The 18,542-nt window shown below is 40.3% G+C and overlaps 3 protein-coding genes across 5 annotated transcripts; 1 reads left to right on the top strand and 2 right to left on the bottom strand.

Annotated features, from left to right (window-relative positions):
• Nucleotides 1-693: 693 nt before the first annotated feature.
• Nucleotides 694-3,251, top strand: crb3b (crumbs homolog 3b). The gene is made up of 3 exons (XM_079462771.1): nucleotides 694-872; nucleotides 1,504-1,569; nucleotides 1,685-3,251. Exons 1-3 carry the CDS (start codon nucleotides 711-713, stop codon nucleotides 1,904-1,906), a joined length of 450 nt encoding a protein of 149 aa, XP_079318897.1. The 5' UTR covers nucleotides 694-710; the 3' UTR covers nucleotides 1,907-3,251.
• dennd1c (DENN domain containing 1C) lies at nucleotides 2,607-13,858 on the bottom strand. 2 transcript variants are annotated; one of them, XM_079462769.1, is made up of 23 exons: nucleotides 13,674-13,858; nucleotides 12,166-12,230; nucleotides 11,755-11,798; nucleotides 11,475-11,524; nucleotides 11,180-11,299; nucleotides 10,221-10,290; nucleotides 10,056-10,136; nucleotides 9,896-9,970; nucleotides 9,165-9,218; nucleotides 8,897-9,007; nucleotides 8,643-8,743; nucleotides 7,695-7,740; nucleotides 7,509-7,610; nucleotides 6,731-6,856; nucleotides 6,544-6,645; nucleotides 6,015-6,105; nucleotides 5,895-5,935; nucleotides 5,287-5,337; nucleotides 5,168-5,215; nucleotides 4,954-5,073; nucleotides 4,498-4,583; nucleotides 4,204-4,411; nucleotides 2,607-4,125 (listed from the first exon to the last, which is right to left on the bottom strand). In XM_079462769.1, exons 1-23 carry the CDS (start codon nucleotides 13,688-13,690, stop codon nucleotides 3,298-3,300), a joined length of 2,637 nt encoding a protein of 878 aa, XP_079318895.1. In that variant the 5' UTR covers nucleotides 13,691-13,858; the 3' UTR covers nucleotides 2,607-3,297. The 2 variants fall into 2 exon arrangements, with proteins under 2 accessions (XP_079318895.1, XP_079318896.1); XM_079462770.1 differs by lacking the exon at nucleotides 9,896-9,970.
• An 889-nt stretch (nucleotides 13,859-14,747) lies between these two features.
• LOC306897655 (tubulin beta-4B chain) lies at nucleotides 14,748-17,735 on the bottom strand. Of its 2 annotated transcripts, none has more exons than XM_079462587.1 (4): nucleotides 17,497-17,735; nucleotides 16,724-16,832; nucleotides 16,197-16,307; nucleotides 14,748-16,111 (listed from the first exon to the last, which is right to left on the bottom strand). In XM_079462587.1, the coding sequence occupies exons 1-4, from the start codon at nucleotides 17,551-17,553 to the stop codon at nucleotides 15,054-15,056; spliced, it is 1,335 nt and encodes a 444-aa protein (XP_079318713.1). In that variant the 5' UTR covers nucleotides 17,554-17,735; the 3' UTR covers nucleotides 14,748-15,053. The 2 variants fall into 2 exon arrangements, with proteins under 2 accessions (XP_079318713.1, XP_079318712.1); XM_079462586.1 differs by lacking the exon at nucleotides 17,497-17,735 and adding an exon at nucleotides 17,098-17,197 and having other exon boundaries at nucleotides 14,830-16,111.
• Between the last annotated feature and the right edge of the window lie 807 nt (nucleotides 17,736-18,542).

Raw genomic sequence — 18,542 nt, 5'->3', positions numbered from 1 at the left:
ATAAAAAAAACCCACTTACTAACCTCACTATTAGCTTTGTATACTGTGCTAGGCTTTAATGGACTAGTTTGATGCACTTATGTATTTTGTTGCCTATGTTGTTATAATTGTTTCCAATGTTTCCTCATCTGTATGTCGCTTTGGATAAAAACGTCTGCTAAATGACTAAATGTAAATATAAGATATCCTATGAATCGTTTTCACAACTTAGCGATTCGCTCACAAAGATATTCATTTTCCCCTCAAGTTGTGCGTTTCATTTTTTCAAGCTTCAAAAAATCGCACCCCAGCTATAATGGCATTAGCTTAAAAAGAGCCCCATTTAATTGAATGCATCTCTAACTTAAAAAAGAAAGTCACACATCTGGGATGACAACGGGGTGAGAAATACAGCCTATAAGATCATTCATATTTGCGTGAACATCTTTCCATTAAAAACACGCAAAGAGGCAACGCAACAATGCGTCCTGTGAACGCCCGTAACGCGTGCACCTTTAAAAAAAGTGGGCGTTGAGATTTTTCTGCGCGCCTCACGTGAGTGGAACAGGTACGGGGAGTTCACGCGCCACCGGCCGCAGGTGCGATAGAGCCGCCGACATGAACGCGCGAATGAAACGAGGTTTAACTCTCGTGTTGTGATCGAGTGTGAATGACAGAAACAAAAGCAGCGTCTTCTCCGCAGATGTCAGGACAGTTTCTCAGGTGAGACGATGAATCGGATGGCTTTACTTTGTTTTGGGGTGTTTGGAGAGGAGCTCACTAAACCGGCTTCACCGGCATTCCAGCTCGGAGTTTCACCTGAGCGCTCCTGTTTGCCTGCTGTGATAAAATCACTCCAACCGGCTTTCGTTATTAACGTCTTTAAAATCCAGGTATAGACCTTACAGATACGCATTTGTTTCGATGAGAGGGCCTGTATCATCTTCCTCAATGTACAATTTGTAGGGAACTTTAATACTTTATTATACTACAGTATTCTACTACTAACTATTGACAGTAAATAATCTTATACATTAATGTTTACTATATTAACTTTAAACGACACCATAGTATCCAGGTGTCCTCTTATAGTTTATTATAGGAAACGCGCATTTCGTTTTTATATGGCCTTTTTAGATTATCTCATAATGCACGGTTTATAAAAATGACCAGTTTCCAGTTTTTATCTGGTTTTTGACCTTTTGGTCAATGCTAATGGTCATACTTTCCTTTGTGTTATTGAAAAATTCCCTTTTCACCAGTGGTGCACGTCATATTACTCGAGTCTTGTTTAAAATGCCATAGTGTGCTCGTACTGTTTTAAAGAGAGGGAGCTGTGTTTCACGTGCATACGTTGCGAGGAGGAAACTGAAGAGAAATGCTCACAGTTCTCTATCAGCGGCATTACTCCAAACTAATAATTAACCCCCTTCAGCGCACAGCTGAAACAATAAAGCCTTTCAGTTTATCTTCCCATCTCTGTGTGTGTTTCGCATGTCTAACTTAATGTCTTTCCGCCATTAGGTTAAAGTTTTCTTCCAAAATGTAAAAGAGCGAACCCACAAAGCCGGATTGATCGCATGTAATCAGGTAATTTTCCTCTCATACCTGCTTGTTTGCTCACATGCCATGTCCTATTTAACGAACACACCCTGAGAACACACAATAACACAGACATTCTCGCCCTGTGTTTGTGTGTCTGCAGCAGAGCATCATGTCTTCGGAGAGCGCGTCGGGCCCGCTGTTGGCGGCCGTGGTGGCTCTTCTGGTTCTGGTTGTAGTTGTGTTCTCGTGTGTTTTCCGTAAGAGAAGGCAGATGGAGGGGACCTACCAGCCCAGTGCGGAAGAGCAAAAACAAGCCAGAAACCAAAGACCAGAGAAACCTGGACTCGCCCTGCCCCTGCCTAAAGAGGAGAGACTGATCTGAATGAACCTCTGTGAGACACAGTTCTGATGTAACTTAAGATGACGCCGCAAAAGAGGAGAGACTGATCTAAAACCTTTCTAAATCAGTGACTCATGTTTAAAACCTGGATGAATCGGTGAACCAGTTCTAAAGTCTGGCTGAATCGGTGAATCTGATCTAAAGTCTGGCTGAATCAGTAAATCTTGTCTGAAACATGGCTAAAGGGAATCATATATAAAAACTGTCTGAATCGGTGAATCGGAGGGTAAACGTGGTTAAATCCATTAACCAGATCTGAAAACTGTCTGAATCAATGAATCGGATTCGAAGCCTGACTGAATGAGTGAATCAAATGAAACCTGGTTGAACCTGTGAATTACATCTAACATCTCATCGAATCAGTTCCGAATCAGCGCGCAACTTTAGTCCTGTGGCAGATGCACCACACACTCCTGTGATGTTCTTCCAGACAGGTTAGGGTGGATGTCTTCGAGAACATTTTAAACAGTGGTTGGTATTTATTTTGCAATTTTGACCGAGATGAAGGAATACTACATGTTCACATTGTTAACAATTGAAAAATGAATTAAAGAAGGAACTCGCAAACATGCTAAAGATACCAGAAGCTACTGGCAAATCCAAATGGTTTGCATTGATATGGTGAATGCTGACAGCTGTGTGAGAACTAGTTCAACTTTTGTTGTATTTCTTTTTTATGGATTACCTGAGAGGTATTTTGGAACGAGTCCGAACACCACACATGGCAGCTTTACCTCCAGCTGATGGTGTAGCTCCTCCAAGAGTTTACATTTATCAAGTTAAAGATGGCAGCACACCGATGAAAACAGTACACTGACTCACAAATACATGTTTTGCACTTTTTGTTGTGTATTATGTTTGCGTTGTTGTTATGTCTGTGATCAATGTTTATGTTGGAGAATGTGAAGTCACGTGTAATAATGGATGAATCATTAAAATGCATCTTTGTGTACATGACCTTGATTTTCTGGATGGTTTGAATGTTCAGACTCGTGAATTTGTTGTGTCAACGTTTGTTCTATGTTTTCGGTCCTTAACCGAAGGAGCATTGGCCTCTCTAATATGTGTTTTCTATAAATGATTACTGATGTTTGGTCATATGGGGTTACATGCATTTTATTTGTACAGAGTTTATGCATGTCAACATGAAATCAAAATCGCCCCAGTAGTTGCCCTGACGCTATTGTACACAATTCATCTGTTCATGCTGATCCAAAGCTGCAGAAGACTTTCTGCATTTGAAGACATTCCCCCAATTATCTTTGGTGTTTTTCTGAAAGAAGAGTTTTCAACCACATGAGGGTGAATAAACGATGACAGATTTGTTATATTGTGTAATCGTTACACTCTGGTAAACTTGCTTTAACATTGTGCTAATGCTCAAATCTCTTCTTCAACTCTGAGACTTTAACGGGTGCCTGGTCCTGCTCTTCATCTAGCAACTGTATTGGAGATGGTTTTGAACTTTGTTCCTCTGTGTACGTGCCTGTCGCTGGCCTTCTGGATTCCACATGGATGTTGTGACTTCTCAAGGAAGTTCCTTGTGAAGAATCCTGTCCTGGGAAACTGGGAAGTGAAGAGTCGTCCGAGAACCTGGACTGTGAGACTTGCTGCTTGAACAGCGCTACGGTAGGTGACATGCTCGGAGACGGACATTCGACATTCACTTCATCTGCTGTTTTATCTGACCTCTCTTCTACATTGACAGACGAGGGGGAGACGATTCTTTCAGTTGTAGCTTCTTGAAACGGCTTATGTTTCGCCTCACTGTGCTCTGAGGAACTCAAATTCTCATTGTGATGTTTGCCTACTTCATCCTCTGTTGTTTCTTCTTCGTTGTCTGCTTGCGTCTTCATTTCCACTAACTTCTCTCCAATCATTGTCCCCGTATCCAAACTTTTCTTAAACTCATCCACTGTTCCATTTACTACGTCTTGTGTCAACCAGCGATCGTCTTGCTCCTCTTTACAATCCACCTTTAGGTCAGAAGAAGCATCTCCGAAACTCTGTACATCTGAACACAAACATTCCTCTAACTCCTTGAAGCTCGCCTTTGACTTTTCTGACATGTCGATCAAGATGTCAGACTCCTCCCTCTGATCGCGCGGCCCCTCTTCTAGCTCCTCCTCCCAGCTCATGAGACTTTCACTGTTTCCGACAGAAGGACTTAGACTCTCCTGACTGGGTGCGGCCAGACTCCTCTGAAAGAGAAATGTAAGCGGTGAGAGCGAGTTATTTTTCTTCACAGGTACTTTTATGTGGTTGTGAAATGGTCTTACACGTGTGATGAATTCACTGCTGTCCGAGCCGAAGACGTCCAGACTGCGTGTGCTATATAGTAATCCCGGTTCTCTGGAGCTCTGAGTGTTCAAAGTGTCGAAGATCTCCCCGAGCAGGTCCATTTCTTCTGCATCCGACACGAGTGAAAGATCATCGTCGTCCGGTAACTCGCTGGATCCGGAACACTGGTCAAGCTCCTCTGTTGCACTACAAAAACCACACAAACGCATAAACAAAGAAACATCGTAAACGATTTATGAAATGTTAGGCGTAGGAACTGTTTCTGTTCTCACCCGTCCTCACAGGTGTTGTCCATGTCCTGCATCTTCTGGTCATTGTGGGTGGAAAGGTGCTTGCGTGCTGGCCGACGTGGCCGAGACTGAACAACAAAAAATTAAAGGGTGCAGTACTGTAGTTAAACACTTCACTCACTAAAGATGCTTTCCGATGCCACGGAAGAACCTGTTTGGTCAAAATGGGTCCATAAAGAACCTTTAACACATCAAGAACCTTTCCGTTTCACAAATGCTTCCTTGTGGCCCAAAATCTTTCTTAAGATTATAAAAAGTAAGAAAGAGATATTTCTTGAAAGAACCTTTGACTGGTCGCTCTTTGTGAAAACAAAAATGGTTCTTCTATGGCACTGCCACACAGTGAACTCTCGAATGCTAGAATATAAGCATATAAAAGATGTCGAGAAGGTATTTTGCAAACAATTTCAGGTACATCTGCCTCCTGGTGTTACTCACCCTTCCAAAGTGCTGCGTGATTGGTAGACGGTTCTGTAGGCAATCTGATTGGATGAGGCGATATGTGTGCGGCCCACATACGGACCCTCCTCTCTGCAACATGTGCGATTCACTTTGACACTGAGAGATGTAATTCAAGTCACACACACAGACATTTACATAGTATGCATACAGGAGCATATTCGTATATACAGTAATAAAATAAATGTCTCACCTTTGATGACAGAAGGTTTTTCAGCCCAAATTTGTTGTGATATTTATTCTGAATGAAAGAACAACAATAAGCAAATGCTTGACAATAAATGTAAATAATCAATGATTAAAAGTACTCACTGCTTTGTTAGCTGTAGACTTGCATGTCACAATCAAGGCTCCACCCCCTTTCTGTGAAGAGCAAAGGAGGCTGCGTTCAGAATAAAATACTAGCGTACTGTACAGTATACATACTATATACTGCTAATTGTATTTAAAGAAAAAGTAATCATAGTGTATACTGAAAAATATACTATGTACAAAGGTACTGTATATACTGTTTTTAGTATTTTATTAAAGCAAAACTATAGATTCTTGGAGAAGTTATTAATAGTTATTACATTATACATTAAGTCATTTAGCAGACGCTTTTATCCAAAGCGACTTGCAATGAGGTAAAGAATAGAAGCAATTGGAACAACATAAGGACAACAAAAAGCAAAAGTGCAATTTAAACTGGTCTCATAAAGCCCACCACATACAATGCAAAGGAATTTTTTCAGAACTAATGGGTCGGGTGTTGGATGTATTTTCAGCTGATTCTTAAAGATGGCTACAGATTCTGCTGATCATTCCACAAATGATGAACAGGTCCAGAGAAGGGACGTGAAAGTGATTTATTGTCCCTTTTTAAGATGAGTTTATAGGAGTTATTATATTTTCAAACTGAATGTCAAAATAAAACGTACCTTCAAATTTCCAACCCATTGCCGACACAAGTTAGAACCAGCTGGAAAAGATTGCAGATATGAATTAGTCTTGAAATATGTAAATATTCTGTTACACATAAAGTAAAGGTAAAGACAAACCTGATGAGGATTCACAATGCAGAACCTCTTCTTCAAACACATCATCCGGCTCTTTGCCTTGGTTCAGCATTTCCAGCCGGCCATCAATAAACTAAAAACATTATTATTTAAGTTCATTTTATTTATGTGCCTTTCTGTCTTTTCTATTTACAGAACAGTCTGTTATGGTGGTGGTGCATTGTTCCCTTAGTAGTCCAATGAGTTCATTTTATTTTCGTTGTGTCACACGTTGCATACAATTTTCTATAATAAAGTTGTTAATCTGGTTTTCATCGTCTAGAGCAATGCTGGACGTGTATCGTGCCAAGTTACAAGCAAATTGTATTTTACTCACAAAAATGGGACAACTACATTAAAGTTGCAACATTCTTTAAATATATGTATATATAATACACATTTACAAAACTTGTTTGATTGAATCATATAGAAAGATGATATAATAACTATTAAAACAACAAACCAGAATCTAGTATATACATTTCTTTAGCCAGAATTAAGCACAACGTGTATATGTTTGTAGTTACAGTACCTCTTTGAAACACTGCAGGTGAACAGCGCTTTCTAAAAACTCCTTCATACTATGAGACTTATGTTTCAGAAATAACTCCTTACAGAACACGACCGGGCCTTCCTTCAAATTCGAAACAGAAACATTGTGAGTGAACATGATATTTATTCGATTGTCAATTTTTTTGACGTCATTGTTTGTCACTCACATCAACACATTGTAAAGAGTCTCTGTAGCCTCCAAACAGCAGAGCCTGAGATCTGAGAAAAGCACGAGAAACCCCCGAGCCCACCAGCGCTGCCTGTTTCTTCAGCCTGACCTTCAGTCCTGCCACCTAGACACACACACACACACACACACACACACATAGTCCACCCAGCTTTGTTCATTCAAAAGTGAAATGAGAATACAGTTCCCTATTTGAGGTGGCAAATAGGATGCAAAAGTTTAAATGATAAAGGGAAGTGGAAATCAAAAAGAATGACAAAGTAATTTATGTAAACGTGTAGTTCACAGATTCCTTTGCTGGCAGAAATGCATGAATATTATATCGATCAACGGGGTTAGTCGTATTGTTTGAATGTGTTTTTCTTCATTTAGCATGAGTTTCATGTATATATTTACTGAACAAGCAGTAATCGTTTTTAGATCATCTGACTGAATAGTCATAAATGAGTTTGATGAATTACTTCTGATTCATTATGTGAAATAAAATAACGCCATCAAACGCAAAATTGTTACTTTGTTTGCATCATCCATAAACGTGATTTCTCATTCACGTTTGTTTGATTATTTGTGGTGGGGTGGAATACGACAGTTCAAATTTTTCCAACAAAAAAAATTAAGCATTTTCATTCACTTTTGTTATAAACACTTGAATGTGGGTTGCTTATTTTATTAAAATAACACTTGAACCGAAAAATCTTTTTTTTTTCAAAAAGCATAACAGCGCCCTCTACCATATAACAGTGAAAACTTTGTCTCACCACATCAGCTGGTATCTTTTTCAGGTCTTGGTAGGGCGATTCCAAAGTGTTTGTGTCCACGTTTAGAATGACAACATCCTCCAAAGCTCGACTCTTCACTCTCTACAGCACACAGAACAGACCATAATAATTACGTGTGACAACACGTCTGCATGTGAGAGAAAGAATTCAAAGGGTTTCTTATACCTCGGCCAGGCTGGAATGGACTCCAATGAGGTACGGCATCGGGGCACTATAGAGATTAAACCAAAAACTGAACATAAGACACAACGGGGCCTTCAAATTCACTCTGAAACATGTTGTCTTACTACGAACACAATCTCTGCCATTTCTTAACACATCTCTATGTCTTTGTGTTACTTATATCTTGCGTTGTCAATTTGATTTAAAACACAACCAACATGAAGTAGCTATGTTTCCGTACACAAATTTGAATGCCCATTTTGAAATGTCGCATAAAACAACACATGCGCATAAATTAAAAAAATGAACTTAGTAGGATGTGCGTAAACCACAATGGAAACACAGTGACCAAATAAAATGGTCGATGCACATCAAAATCTTCTAGTGACTTTGACTCGGCAGTGATCACGTGACAACACAATTGTCTTGTTCGATTTGATTCAAATCACTTTCGCGTTACTTTAAAGTCATCAGCATGTCGGATCTTGCGGCGCTGCATCAAGTCATCCAGCCTATTGCCGAACAGCGTGGAGGATTCCTCTGTGTAGTTCGTCGCCAAATTATGTCTACTGACTTCTTGGATGGAAACGTTGGCCTAACAGCAAATGTTTTATGTGATATTCCTGCATTTTCATCTGCAAGACATCTGGCAGATGCTTTTTGCTCATCTGCTGCTCATCTGCCCTACATCTCTGAGACGTCTGCTGTCAGATGTCATAAAGACCTCAAGAAGATGTGTATGTTAACTCTTTAACAGCTCTTTCTAAGATATTTAGCAGATGTTTCTACACAGCAGATGTTTTCCAGATCTTTAGCAGACATCTTTCTTTGCTATCTGGGTTTGGATAGAAACATAGCTAGTGACACATAATGTGTTTATATGACACGTGTTAATTCGCATTTTTTAGAGAGGGTGGACGGGCATTTGCGTGTAACGGTGTGTGTTCTCACCAGCAGTAGTCCAGCAGGTGCGGTGGAAGGACGGGAATGAAGATGTGTTGCCAGTACATGGGAAAGAGCATTCCGTTACACGCGTGCACACAGGCTGTAAGCTAAACAAACACAAAATACAGTGAAAAAACAAGAGAACGCTGAGTGCTATTTACAGTTTGTTTAGGATGGACTGAAACGCGCTGTTGTCACGTGCTGTTAATTCAGTGGATATTTATGAGATGTTTCATCGACGGCTGGTTATTCAGACTCACTGTGCTGAGTTTACTGCAGTAGATGAGAATGCGTCTCTCAAACAGCATGCTGGCGTAAAGTTGCAGGAGATTCCCAACATCCACTGCAACCACCAGCTCGGTCAGATTCCTCTGATACACACACACATTCATATATTAATACTTGATGAAAGAGAAAGTAAAAACAACAAAAACATATCAACTCAAAATATATAAAGCTAGAATGGATGGATGATGCACAGACAGACTGATAAAATGGACGGGTGGATTGATGGACAAATAAACTCACACTCTCTGGAATAGAGGGCAGGGTTTTGGGATCTGGAGCAATAAAGTACGGGATCTAATGGGAAGAAACAACAATCTACCGTTGGTATTAAAATAATAGTCACAAAGCCAAACAATATGGCCTATTTGGAACTATAGTTCAATAAAATTAAAAGTTTAAGAACATTCCTGTTAATCTGAAAAAAGGGAAAATTAGAAATGTTAATTTAGCAAGAAACTGAAGTGAAACTAAAATAAAAAACAAAATTTAATTCATAAATAATAATAAATAAAACAAGTCGTATTATTTATTAACAACAAATAAATCATTTAAATAAGTAAAAAAAAACTATTACTTAAATCGAAAATCATTTACGCATAGAGAACAATATAAATAAAAAACGTACAATGAAATGAAGAAGGCTTATAACAAAAATTATACAAATTAAAATAAAATTTAAAATGAAAATGTTACATTAAAAATAAAAAATAAAGCTACGATAAAACAACAGAGGTAGAGAACCGGAAAAAGGATCTGAACTGAAGGTTTCAGGTTAGATGAATCAAAATTCAGTGGTTAGTGACCGTCCAAGCACACAGGTCTCAGTCTAACGTTAGTGTTTTACATAATAAACAACTCATGATCATATACATTTGTTAAAGTCTAATTTAGTATGCTGGCATACACAAGGGGTTATTTTGCTTTAGTATTGGCGGTTTAGTGAAGGTTTAGTCCACCGGTCTGGGACTCACCCCCTCTGACTCCTCCCCTTTAGGGGTGTGTCCACAAATGCCAGGCATCTCACTGTGGATTTGTAGCTTCCCTCCCTCAGTGAAGAACACATTAACCTGATTGTGATGTCACACATGCGATGTCATAAGTGGAACTTCCTCCAACCATCGATTGACTTACCATCTGCAAAGTGATGGATCCGATCGCTGGCGGTACAGGATGATCGTGCAGCAGAGACAGGAGTTCTTTCATCTCGTTGGTCTGTGGGAGTATTACACAGATGGAAATGTGACGCGACATATAAACAGTGTGAAAATGGTTTATATGGTGTAGAGATCGTCTCACCTGTCCTTTAGTCAAATAGTCTGCTAGACTGTTCAGAAGTTTGTAAAAGACCTCAAACCACGGCAAATAACTGTTGTGGACAAAGTATGCGCTTTAGATGATGACTTTTCGAAAATAACTATACATCAATTTTATTAAATACACTTGAAGTCGAAGTATATAGACTATAGATATGTTCAAGTACACTCTTAAGAATAAAGGTGCTTAACGATGCCATAGAACAGTTTTGTCTTAACGGTTCCATCAAGAACCGTTAACATCCAACAAACTTTTCTGTGTCACAAAAGGGGTCTTCGTGGCAAAAATAGGTTCTTCATATCATATAAAGGCAATAAAGAGATGGTTCCTTAAAGAACCTTCGACTAAAGGGTTCTCCGTTGAACCAAAAAGGGCATATTCTATGGCATAGCTGTGAAGAACTTTTGAAGCACCATTTTTTAAGAGTGTATCATACTTTGTGTAGTTAGTATAATGTCAATGTAGTGTACTATATCAGTACTTCTTGGGGCCAAATGAAGCACATGGTTCCAAAATGAGATAACTCGGTTTTTAAAATGTTCCAAAAAGAATGATTTTTTTATTGTGCATTCCAATTAACATCAATCAAATTGCAGTTGTAATATTACGTGAATTTTAGCCATAATTAATATTAATTCAGCCAAAATGCACAATAAAAACATGATTTATGGAAAAGTTATGTCATTTTGGAACCAAACTCTTTAAATAGACTTTATATGAAGAGTTTGGTTTCAAAAGGAAATACAATTTTCAAAATTCAAAGACTTAAAGTAAAATGAATACCATTTGAATGCAGAGAAATATACTACAAAAACGCCAGTTTATTTTCAACCGTGCGTTGGGTCAAAAAAAAAAACAGCTGGGTCTGTCCCTTTAACCCTGTATTTGACAGTGCATAAGTACTCTTGAATAGTTCTTATATCGTAAGGGAGAGTTTCGACCTGAGTATACACAAGCACGTCTGAGAGCTGGACGTGAGTCTGCAGAATCCAAAACGCTGACATCCCTCCAGATCGGTCAAGACAAACGTGAAGTGCTGCACGGCAACAGTGTCTTTCACCCTGTCAATCAATCATTCATTACATTGACAAAAAATGAAAGTGAATGAATGACCTGACATTCCGTCCGCAGTGCAATGTCTGGGGTTTCATCTCCAATTTTTCACATTAAATTTTTTTGGATAAAAGCATCTGCCAAATGCATATAGTCACATGAGCAAACATGAATAAATTGTACCTCTCTATGTCGTAGGGAAAGCAGAAGCGTGGTAAAGACCTCAGAGATTCCTGTAAGAGAACATTAAAAGTGTTATCTCCAAATAGTATTTAATTCACATCTTTTATAATGCACCGTATGCTGAACATTTCCCAGACACATCGATGTTCCAGTTGGGCTTGATATTACAACACATGTTTGACTCCGGCACGAATTATTGATTTTCATACGATTAAAAAAAAAATTGGGATGGAAATATTTGAGATGAAAGATCAGACCACGCTGTGTCTACAGCACCAACCTCATCACTGAAGTCTTCAGGGAACTGGTACAACACTTCAGGGTCTATTCAGATCAAAAGAACACACACACACACACACTTTAAAAACATTCAAGAGGATGTGGTTAAAGCGAGGTCAAATTTATCCTGGCATGCTAACCAGTCAAATTCAGCTTGGTTTCTACATCCAGACCTCATTTAAACCGAGCCCGAGCCTCAGACCTGAATAATTCTCATTTCTCTCTCTCTCTCTCTTTAGATTGTTTTTGTGCATACTCTCTCCACCCTGTCAGGAGACTCTTGCATACTTAAATTTCTCTCAGTTTGATGCGTGTATCAGTTGTGTGTTTTTTCTGCCTCGGTCACATGACAGGAAGTAAGTCATTTTGAGAAGACATTTCCGTGCGTGTGTGTGTGTGTGTGTGTACCCACCTTTATCTCTGGCGATTGGAGACGAGGCTTGAAAGAGCCAGTAGAAGGTTTTGTCAGGGTTTTCCCTAAGAAGAACACAAGCAGCACGATCAATATGCATTCAACAGAACTCATCGTAAATACTGACACTCAAAACTCCAGATGATGTCTGTGAATGCACACCGTATACGTTCAAGTCTGAACCATGCTTGTGCAGCAGGATGTGGTTTAATGCGTTTCAGATTAGAAGCGAGCAAAAAGTGTCAGTTGATATAAATGTCAGTGCTTTTAGGTATGAATTAAGTCTCAAGTTTAATACAAAGGAAGTCAATAATATTGCGTGTTAGTGGAATTCTTATACAAATGAGCTTTCAAAGTCATGACATATTAACTGTGTACATCACAGATGTGTCTTTGATATCGGGCAGTTGTGCGATACAGTGGCACAATAAAGTCCCACGAAAAATGACACTATGAGAAAAAGGTAAAAAAGGTTACATCCCGGCAGTATGTGCACGAGAAAAAATGACGAATTACCCGACTTTGCAGTCTGTAAAAGTGTATTTTTACAGTATTTCAAAAATATATGACAATTCTGTAAAACAAAACAGTAAAATTCCGTTGCAGTTACAGTGTTTTACAATATACATAAATAAAGTACCAATTATGTTAATGTTGGGATAGTTCACCTAATATGAAAGATCTGTCGTTATTTAATGGAAGGATGCCGTCTCAATTCAAGTCTTTATGCAGACATTTTGGAACAAAGTTAGTATCCAAACATCACAGGCTGGCATTGACTTTACCATTGGATAGTTCACAAAAAGAATCTGTCAACATTTTCACACCCTCGTCATTCCAAGCCTGAGGGGGAATAAATGATGACAGAATTTACATTTTGGGTGAACTGTCACTTTAAGAGATAAAGTACAAGTATACTTTTGATCAAAAAGTATGGATTAGGGGACACTGTCAGATTCCAGTGAACTATTAGTTAATGTGATATGAACCCACACTTCAGTGGGTTTTAATCATGGACCACAGCATCGCACATGACACACCCAGATCATTGATCTCTCTCTCTCTTCCAACAAGATGATGGTTGGAATCGAGTGTGTAGAATGAGAGAGACAATCAAAACGTGCAACGTTGTTCCAAAGACCACGAAGAACTTCAAATCTGCTCTGCGTAGTTGTGTTAAACCGCTTTGTCAACAGATGGTTAAAAGCCAATGCAAAAAAGAAAAACTCAGAAGTTTCTCAGAAACACTCTGGTAGCTTTTTGCAAATGTTACTTTCACGCTTTTGATATACTTCAAAATTCTCCATCTGCGCTCCTAAGGATTTCCAGTACAACGATACTTTTCGAACGTTGTTGCTATACGAAAACGAGTTGAATTATTAAGTCGCGATACGGCAGAGAGTCTCACATTTGAGAATGAACAGAGTGAGGAAGAGGAAGTGAGCATGAGACCACAACATGAACAAACAGAGAGAGAGAATCAGAAAGAGACAACATGAGAATCTTACTTTATCCTTGAACCCATTTTGCAGGTGTGTGCTGAGGTCCATCCGTGATGTTCAGGGCTTCAGGTGGCCAGGGTCATCGGATTGTTTAATGACACACATCGACACACACTGTGCACACACACAGCCTCACACCAAGCAACCAATTCCGCCAACTAGCAAGACGGCACTTCCTGATCTCTGTGTGTGTGTGTGTGTGTGTGTGTGGCCTATTTCTCCGCAACATCTTTTTACACAAATGTCTGAACAATTTCACATTGTCAAGGATGCGCAGGATCTTAAGTGCCGGTTTGCATCATTTGTGCCAGCATACACCTTCATGTGTATGACTTTTCTTCTGTGAAACATAAAAGAAGATATTTAAAGAAATGTTTGTACAATGGATGTCAAAGGTGTTCATTGTTGTTTGGTCACCGACATTCTTCCAAATATCTTCTTTTGTGTTCTGCAGAAGAAAGAAACTCTTACTGATTTTAAATGATATGAGGAAATTACCTCAGAATTGTCATTTAACTTCATATGCAAATGCTTTCATGTGAACACTTTCATTTCAGCATCATTTGAAAACAAAATCATGTGCGAGAAGCAAAACAGGAATGAATGGACCTCTACATTTGTATTGCCTGTTATATATTCTCTCTCTTTCTCTCTATTCAAACTCTAAAGGCATTTAACATGTGCGGAATAAACAGATTTAACCAGATGTAATCGTATTTTAACAGCCTTGCTCTCACACGGTCACAATATAAGTCAACCTGTAGACTGACTGTGATAATGGTTTGCAAGTGAGGTTTCAATTATAAAATGTGAAATCGCACCCTCTAGCGTTCAGTTGAGGAACTGGACCTAGGCATTATGCTGCGTTTGAGGCACGTCGATTTAGGATATCCCGGAAATACGTTATAATAGATACGTGTAATGTTTTAATTTTACTTTATTATTAGTAAAAATAATGTCTTAATGTTACTAAATACTTTTAATGTTACTAAATCCAGATTAAATTTCTGTTTTGTGGTGGGAAATATCCCACACCCGCAGCATCAATGGTCAAGTCAGCTGTTGCATTCATGTTCTCTTGACCTCAAAACATTTTTATTATGCTTAAATGTTTGAAATGAACCAAAATGTGCATTTTAATTTCACAGCACGACTCTTATTGAATAGTCTTTACATCATTCCCAAACTTTATTTTGTGTATTTAGAGTCAAACGATGGCAAATAATCTCAAGAGACACAACTTTGAGCATCGGTTTGGTCGCATTTATTCTGTGATCCCAAAATATTTTGAGAATGAGGAATGCGAGAATGTGAGAGCGCAGATGGGTGAGAAGATGGACCTGCAATATGAAGTGATGAAGATAAAAGAGATGAACGTGATGTAGATCAGGCGGCCTCCTCTTCACCCTCCTCCTCAAACTCTCCCTCCTCAGCAGTGGCGTCCTGGTACTGCTGGTACTCGGACACCAGGTCGTTCATGTTGCTCTCGGCTTCGGTGAACTCCATCTCGTCCATGCCCTCGCCGGTGTACCAGTGCAGGAAAGCCTTGCGGCGGAACATGGCGGTGAACTGCTCGGAGATGCGCTTGAACAGCTCCTGGATGGCCGTGCTGTTGCCGATGAAGGTGGCGGACATCTTGAGCCCGCGGGGAGGGATGTCGCAAACGGCCGTCTTCACGTTGTTGGGGATCCACTCGACGAAGTAGCTGCTGTTCTTGTTCTGCACGTTGAGCATTTGCTCGTCCACCTCCTTCATGGACATGCGTCCGCGGAACACGGCGGCCACCGTCAGGTAGCGTCCGTGACGCGGGTCGCAGGCAGCCATCATGTTCTTGGCGTCGAACATCTGCTGGGTGAGCTCGGGCACGGAGAGGGCGCGGTACTGCTGGCTCCCCCTGCTGGTGAGAGGAGCGAAGCCGGGCATGAAGAAGTGAAGACGGGGGAAGGGCACCATGTTGACGGCCAGCTTGCGGAGGTCGGCGTTCAGCTGCCCGGGGAACCTCAGGCAGGTGGTGACCCCGCTCATGGTGGCCGAGACGAGGTGGTTGAGGTCGCCGTACGTGGGCGTGGTGAGCTTGAGCGTGCGGAAGCAGATGTCGTACAGTGCTTCGTTGTCAATGCAGTACGTCTCGTCTGTGTTCTCCACCAGCTGGTGGACGGACAGCGTGGCGTTGTAGGGCTCCACCACGGTGTCGGACACTTTGGGCGAGGGGACCACGCTGAAGGTGTTCATGATGCGGTCAGGGTACTCCTCGCGGATCTTGCTGATCATGAGGGTGCCCATGCCCGAGCCCGTTCCTCCTCCCAGCGAGTGTGTGAGCTGGAAGCCTTGGAGGCAATCGCAGCTCTCCGCCTCTTTACGGACCACATCCAGAACGGAGTCCACCAGCTCCGCTCCTTCAGTGTAATGACCTTTAGCCCAGTTATTACCCGCTCCGCTCTGACCTGCGACACAAGACAAACGCTAGAAATATTGCACATCTGAAAAACACTGCACGACTTTTGATATTCCATAACGAGATAAAATTACCAAAGACAAAGTTATCGGGTCTGAATATCTGTCCGAAAGGACCCGAGCGGACAGAGTCCATGGTTCCGGGTTCTAGATCCACAAGAATGGCTCGTGGTACATATTTCCCCCCTGAAAACACAATAAAATAGAAATGACACCTCAAACAGTATTGCTTTTTCAATTTAATTTCTTTATTTTCTTGCATCCTTTCTTTATTTTCCTAATTCCTAATAAATTTAAAGAAATCCCGTTTTATGTAAAACAAAGATCTTTTATTATTGTTTAGGAAATAAAAATGTTTTTTTATTTTTTAGTTACATTTCTTCTTCAGTTTCAATTTAAAAAAATTTCCTCAAAATATTGTACTGCAATCGCGAACGCAGTATAATGTATTGCATCGTTGTAAATGTGTTCCACACAACAACCTGAATACAGAACACGCATTCACAACAGGGTAAGATGGTGTGTATTTGTGTGATGTCATTGCTCAGTACAGGCATCAGACACCCGACTGCCCCTGTTTGTTGCCATGGCGATGTGCCTACCAGAAGCCTCATTGTAGTAAACGCTGATGCGGTCCAGCTGCAGGTCACTGTCACCATGATAGGTGCCAGTCGGGTCGATTCCGTGTTCATCGCTGATCACCTCCCAGAACTAAAAGAAATATTTAGAAAACATTTATTTTACTTTTGCATGATTTCATTATCTGACAATTAATCTCTCTATAATGCGATCTAAGCAACAAGAAAAAATACGCAATAACTTTTATTTTCTCATTTTACACAGCGAATTAAAAACGCATATTTAAATATTTTAGCGTGTGGAAGAGCTACCCCTCCCCCACAGAGCAACAGCAAAGAGCATCGTCTCGTCTGTACCACTGAAGAGCACATTAAAAGATAACTAAAATATGATTTACCCAACAGTATTTTAAGCGGAATGTTTCGTAGTCGGCTATGTCTGTCCGGGATAAATGAAAACTGCAAATCTGTTGACAGCACATACTGGCCGCCACACCCCTCTTTAAGGCCAGCTAGCGCGAGACAAGCATCTCCATTCATCCGGACAAAATAACGCGCCGTCAGTAGCCTACAATTTGACATCAAATGAATCGATGGACTATTAAAGAAACGACGCTTTTTTATTCGCATCTTTTTGCGTATTTGTCCAACTGCGACGGATTCGACCACCACGCACCGAACAATTGATTTTTCCAAACAAAAATGCAGAAAAAAGCATGCACTGTTGGTTTTCTTTGCATTATAATTAAGACGTGAATATACTAAAGCCTATGAGAAAACCGATCTAATGTTTATACCTTCGCTCCGATCTGATTGCCGCACTGTCCGGCTTGCAGGTGCACGATCTCGCGCATGTTGACCTCGGATGCTGAGCGACTTCGAGACGGCAAAAACACGATTATAAGACCGCAGAGGTTTTAAGACCGTTCTCACACTCTCTCCGGTCGACTGGCTGCCCGAGACTGGATGCGCGCTCCCGAGAGCTCCGCCTGACACCGACCGTGCTGCATAATGACGTCATCTCCATGACAACGGAGCGGATGAGACGGTACAGCCGCTCTTGTGGAGGCGCTGGTCTGAAGTGATGGACCGGCCGATAACGACAAGTGTTTATACAATAACTGAATATATTTGACTAATGGGTATGGGAGACATTGATAGAAGTAAATTCTGTAAGAAAACAGGTGGCGCAGACTTAAGTTTCTCTTCAGTACCAAGTAGGCTGTATGTGTGAAAAGGAGTGGATTCACATCCCCGCTGCAGGCATTCTGTTATCAATCCTCTTGTGTTCCGTGAACTCCGCTCCGGGTTTTCCATCCGATCCCGGAAAGTCGTCCCGTTCACTTGAGACTGAAGTCCACGTTAAATGATTGAAACCAGTTTTGACCTAATTTCTTCACAAAAAGAAAACAGAGACTGCAAATGTTATCTACTACAGACATCCCATAAACAAACAGGTTATTCAGAGTGCTTATATAAGTTTGCTAAATTATAAACAAAAAAAATCTTGCGAATTAACCTTTGATATACAAGAACAAGACTACAGATCGAAGGAAGGGACAAACTTTTTGTACTTTTTGTGTTTCACTGCGTTTTGAAGTAATCTTTGGACACGTCCTTCGGTGAGATAATATTACAATTATTTTAAAATTATACCTTACTAAATAAATATGTATATGGTTCTACCTCGTTGCACCATCTGCCCCCTAAAATGAATGTGCATCATCCACAAACAACTGAAGAACAGTGAAAAGCACGTTTAACGCTCGTGCATCAACTTAAGCTGAAAATAGACAAACATATCCATGTCCAAACACAGTCAAAAAAATTATATATATCCATA

The sequence above is a fragment of the Barbatula barbatula genome (assembly GCF_947034865.1).
Source record: "Barbatula barbatula genome assembly, chromosome: 8".
NCBI classification, from domain to species: domain Eukaryota; kingdom Metazoa; phylum Chordata; class Actinopteri; order Cypriniformes; family Nemacheilidae; genus Barbatula; species Barbatula barbatula.
This window is presented reverse-complemented; position numbering and strand designations above follow the sequence as displayed.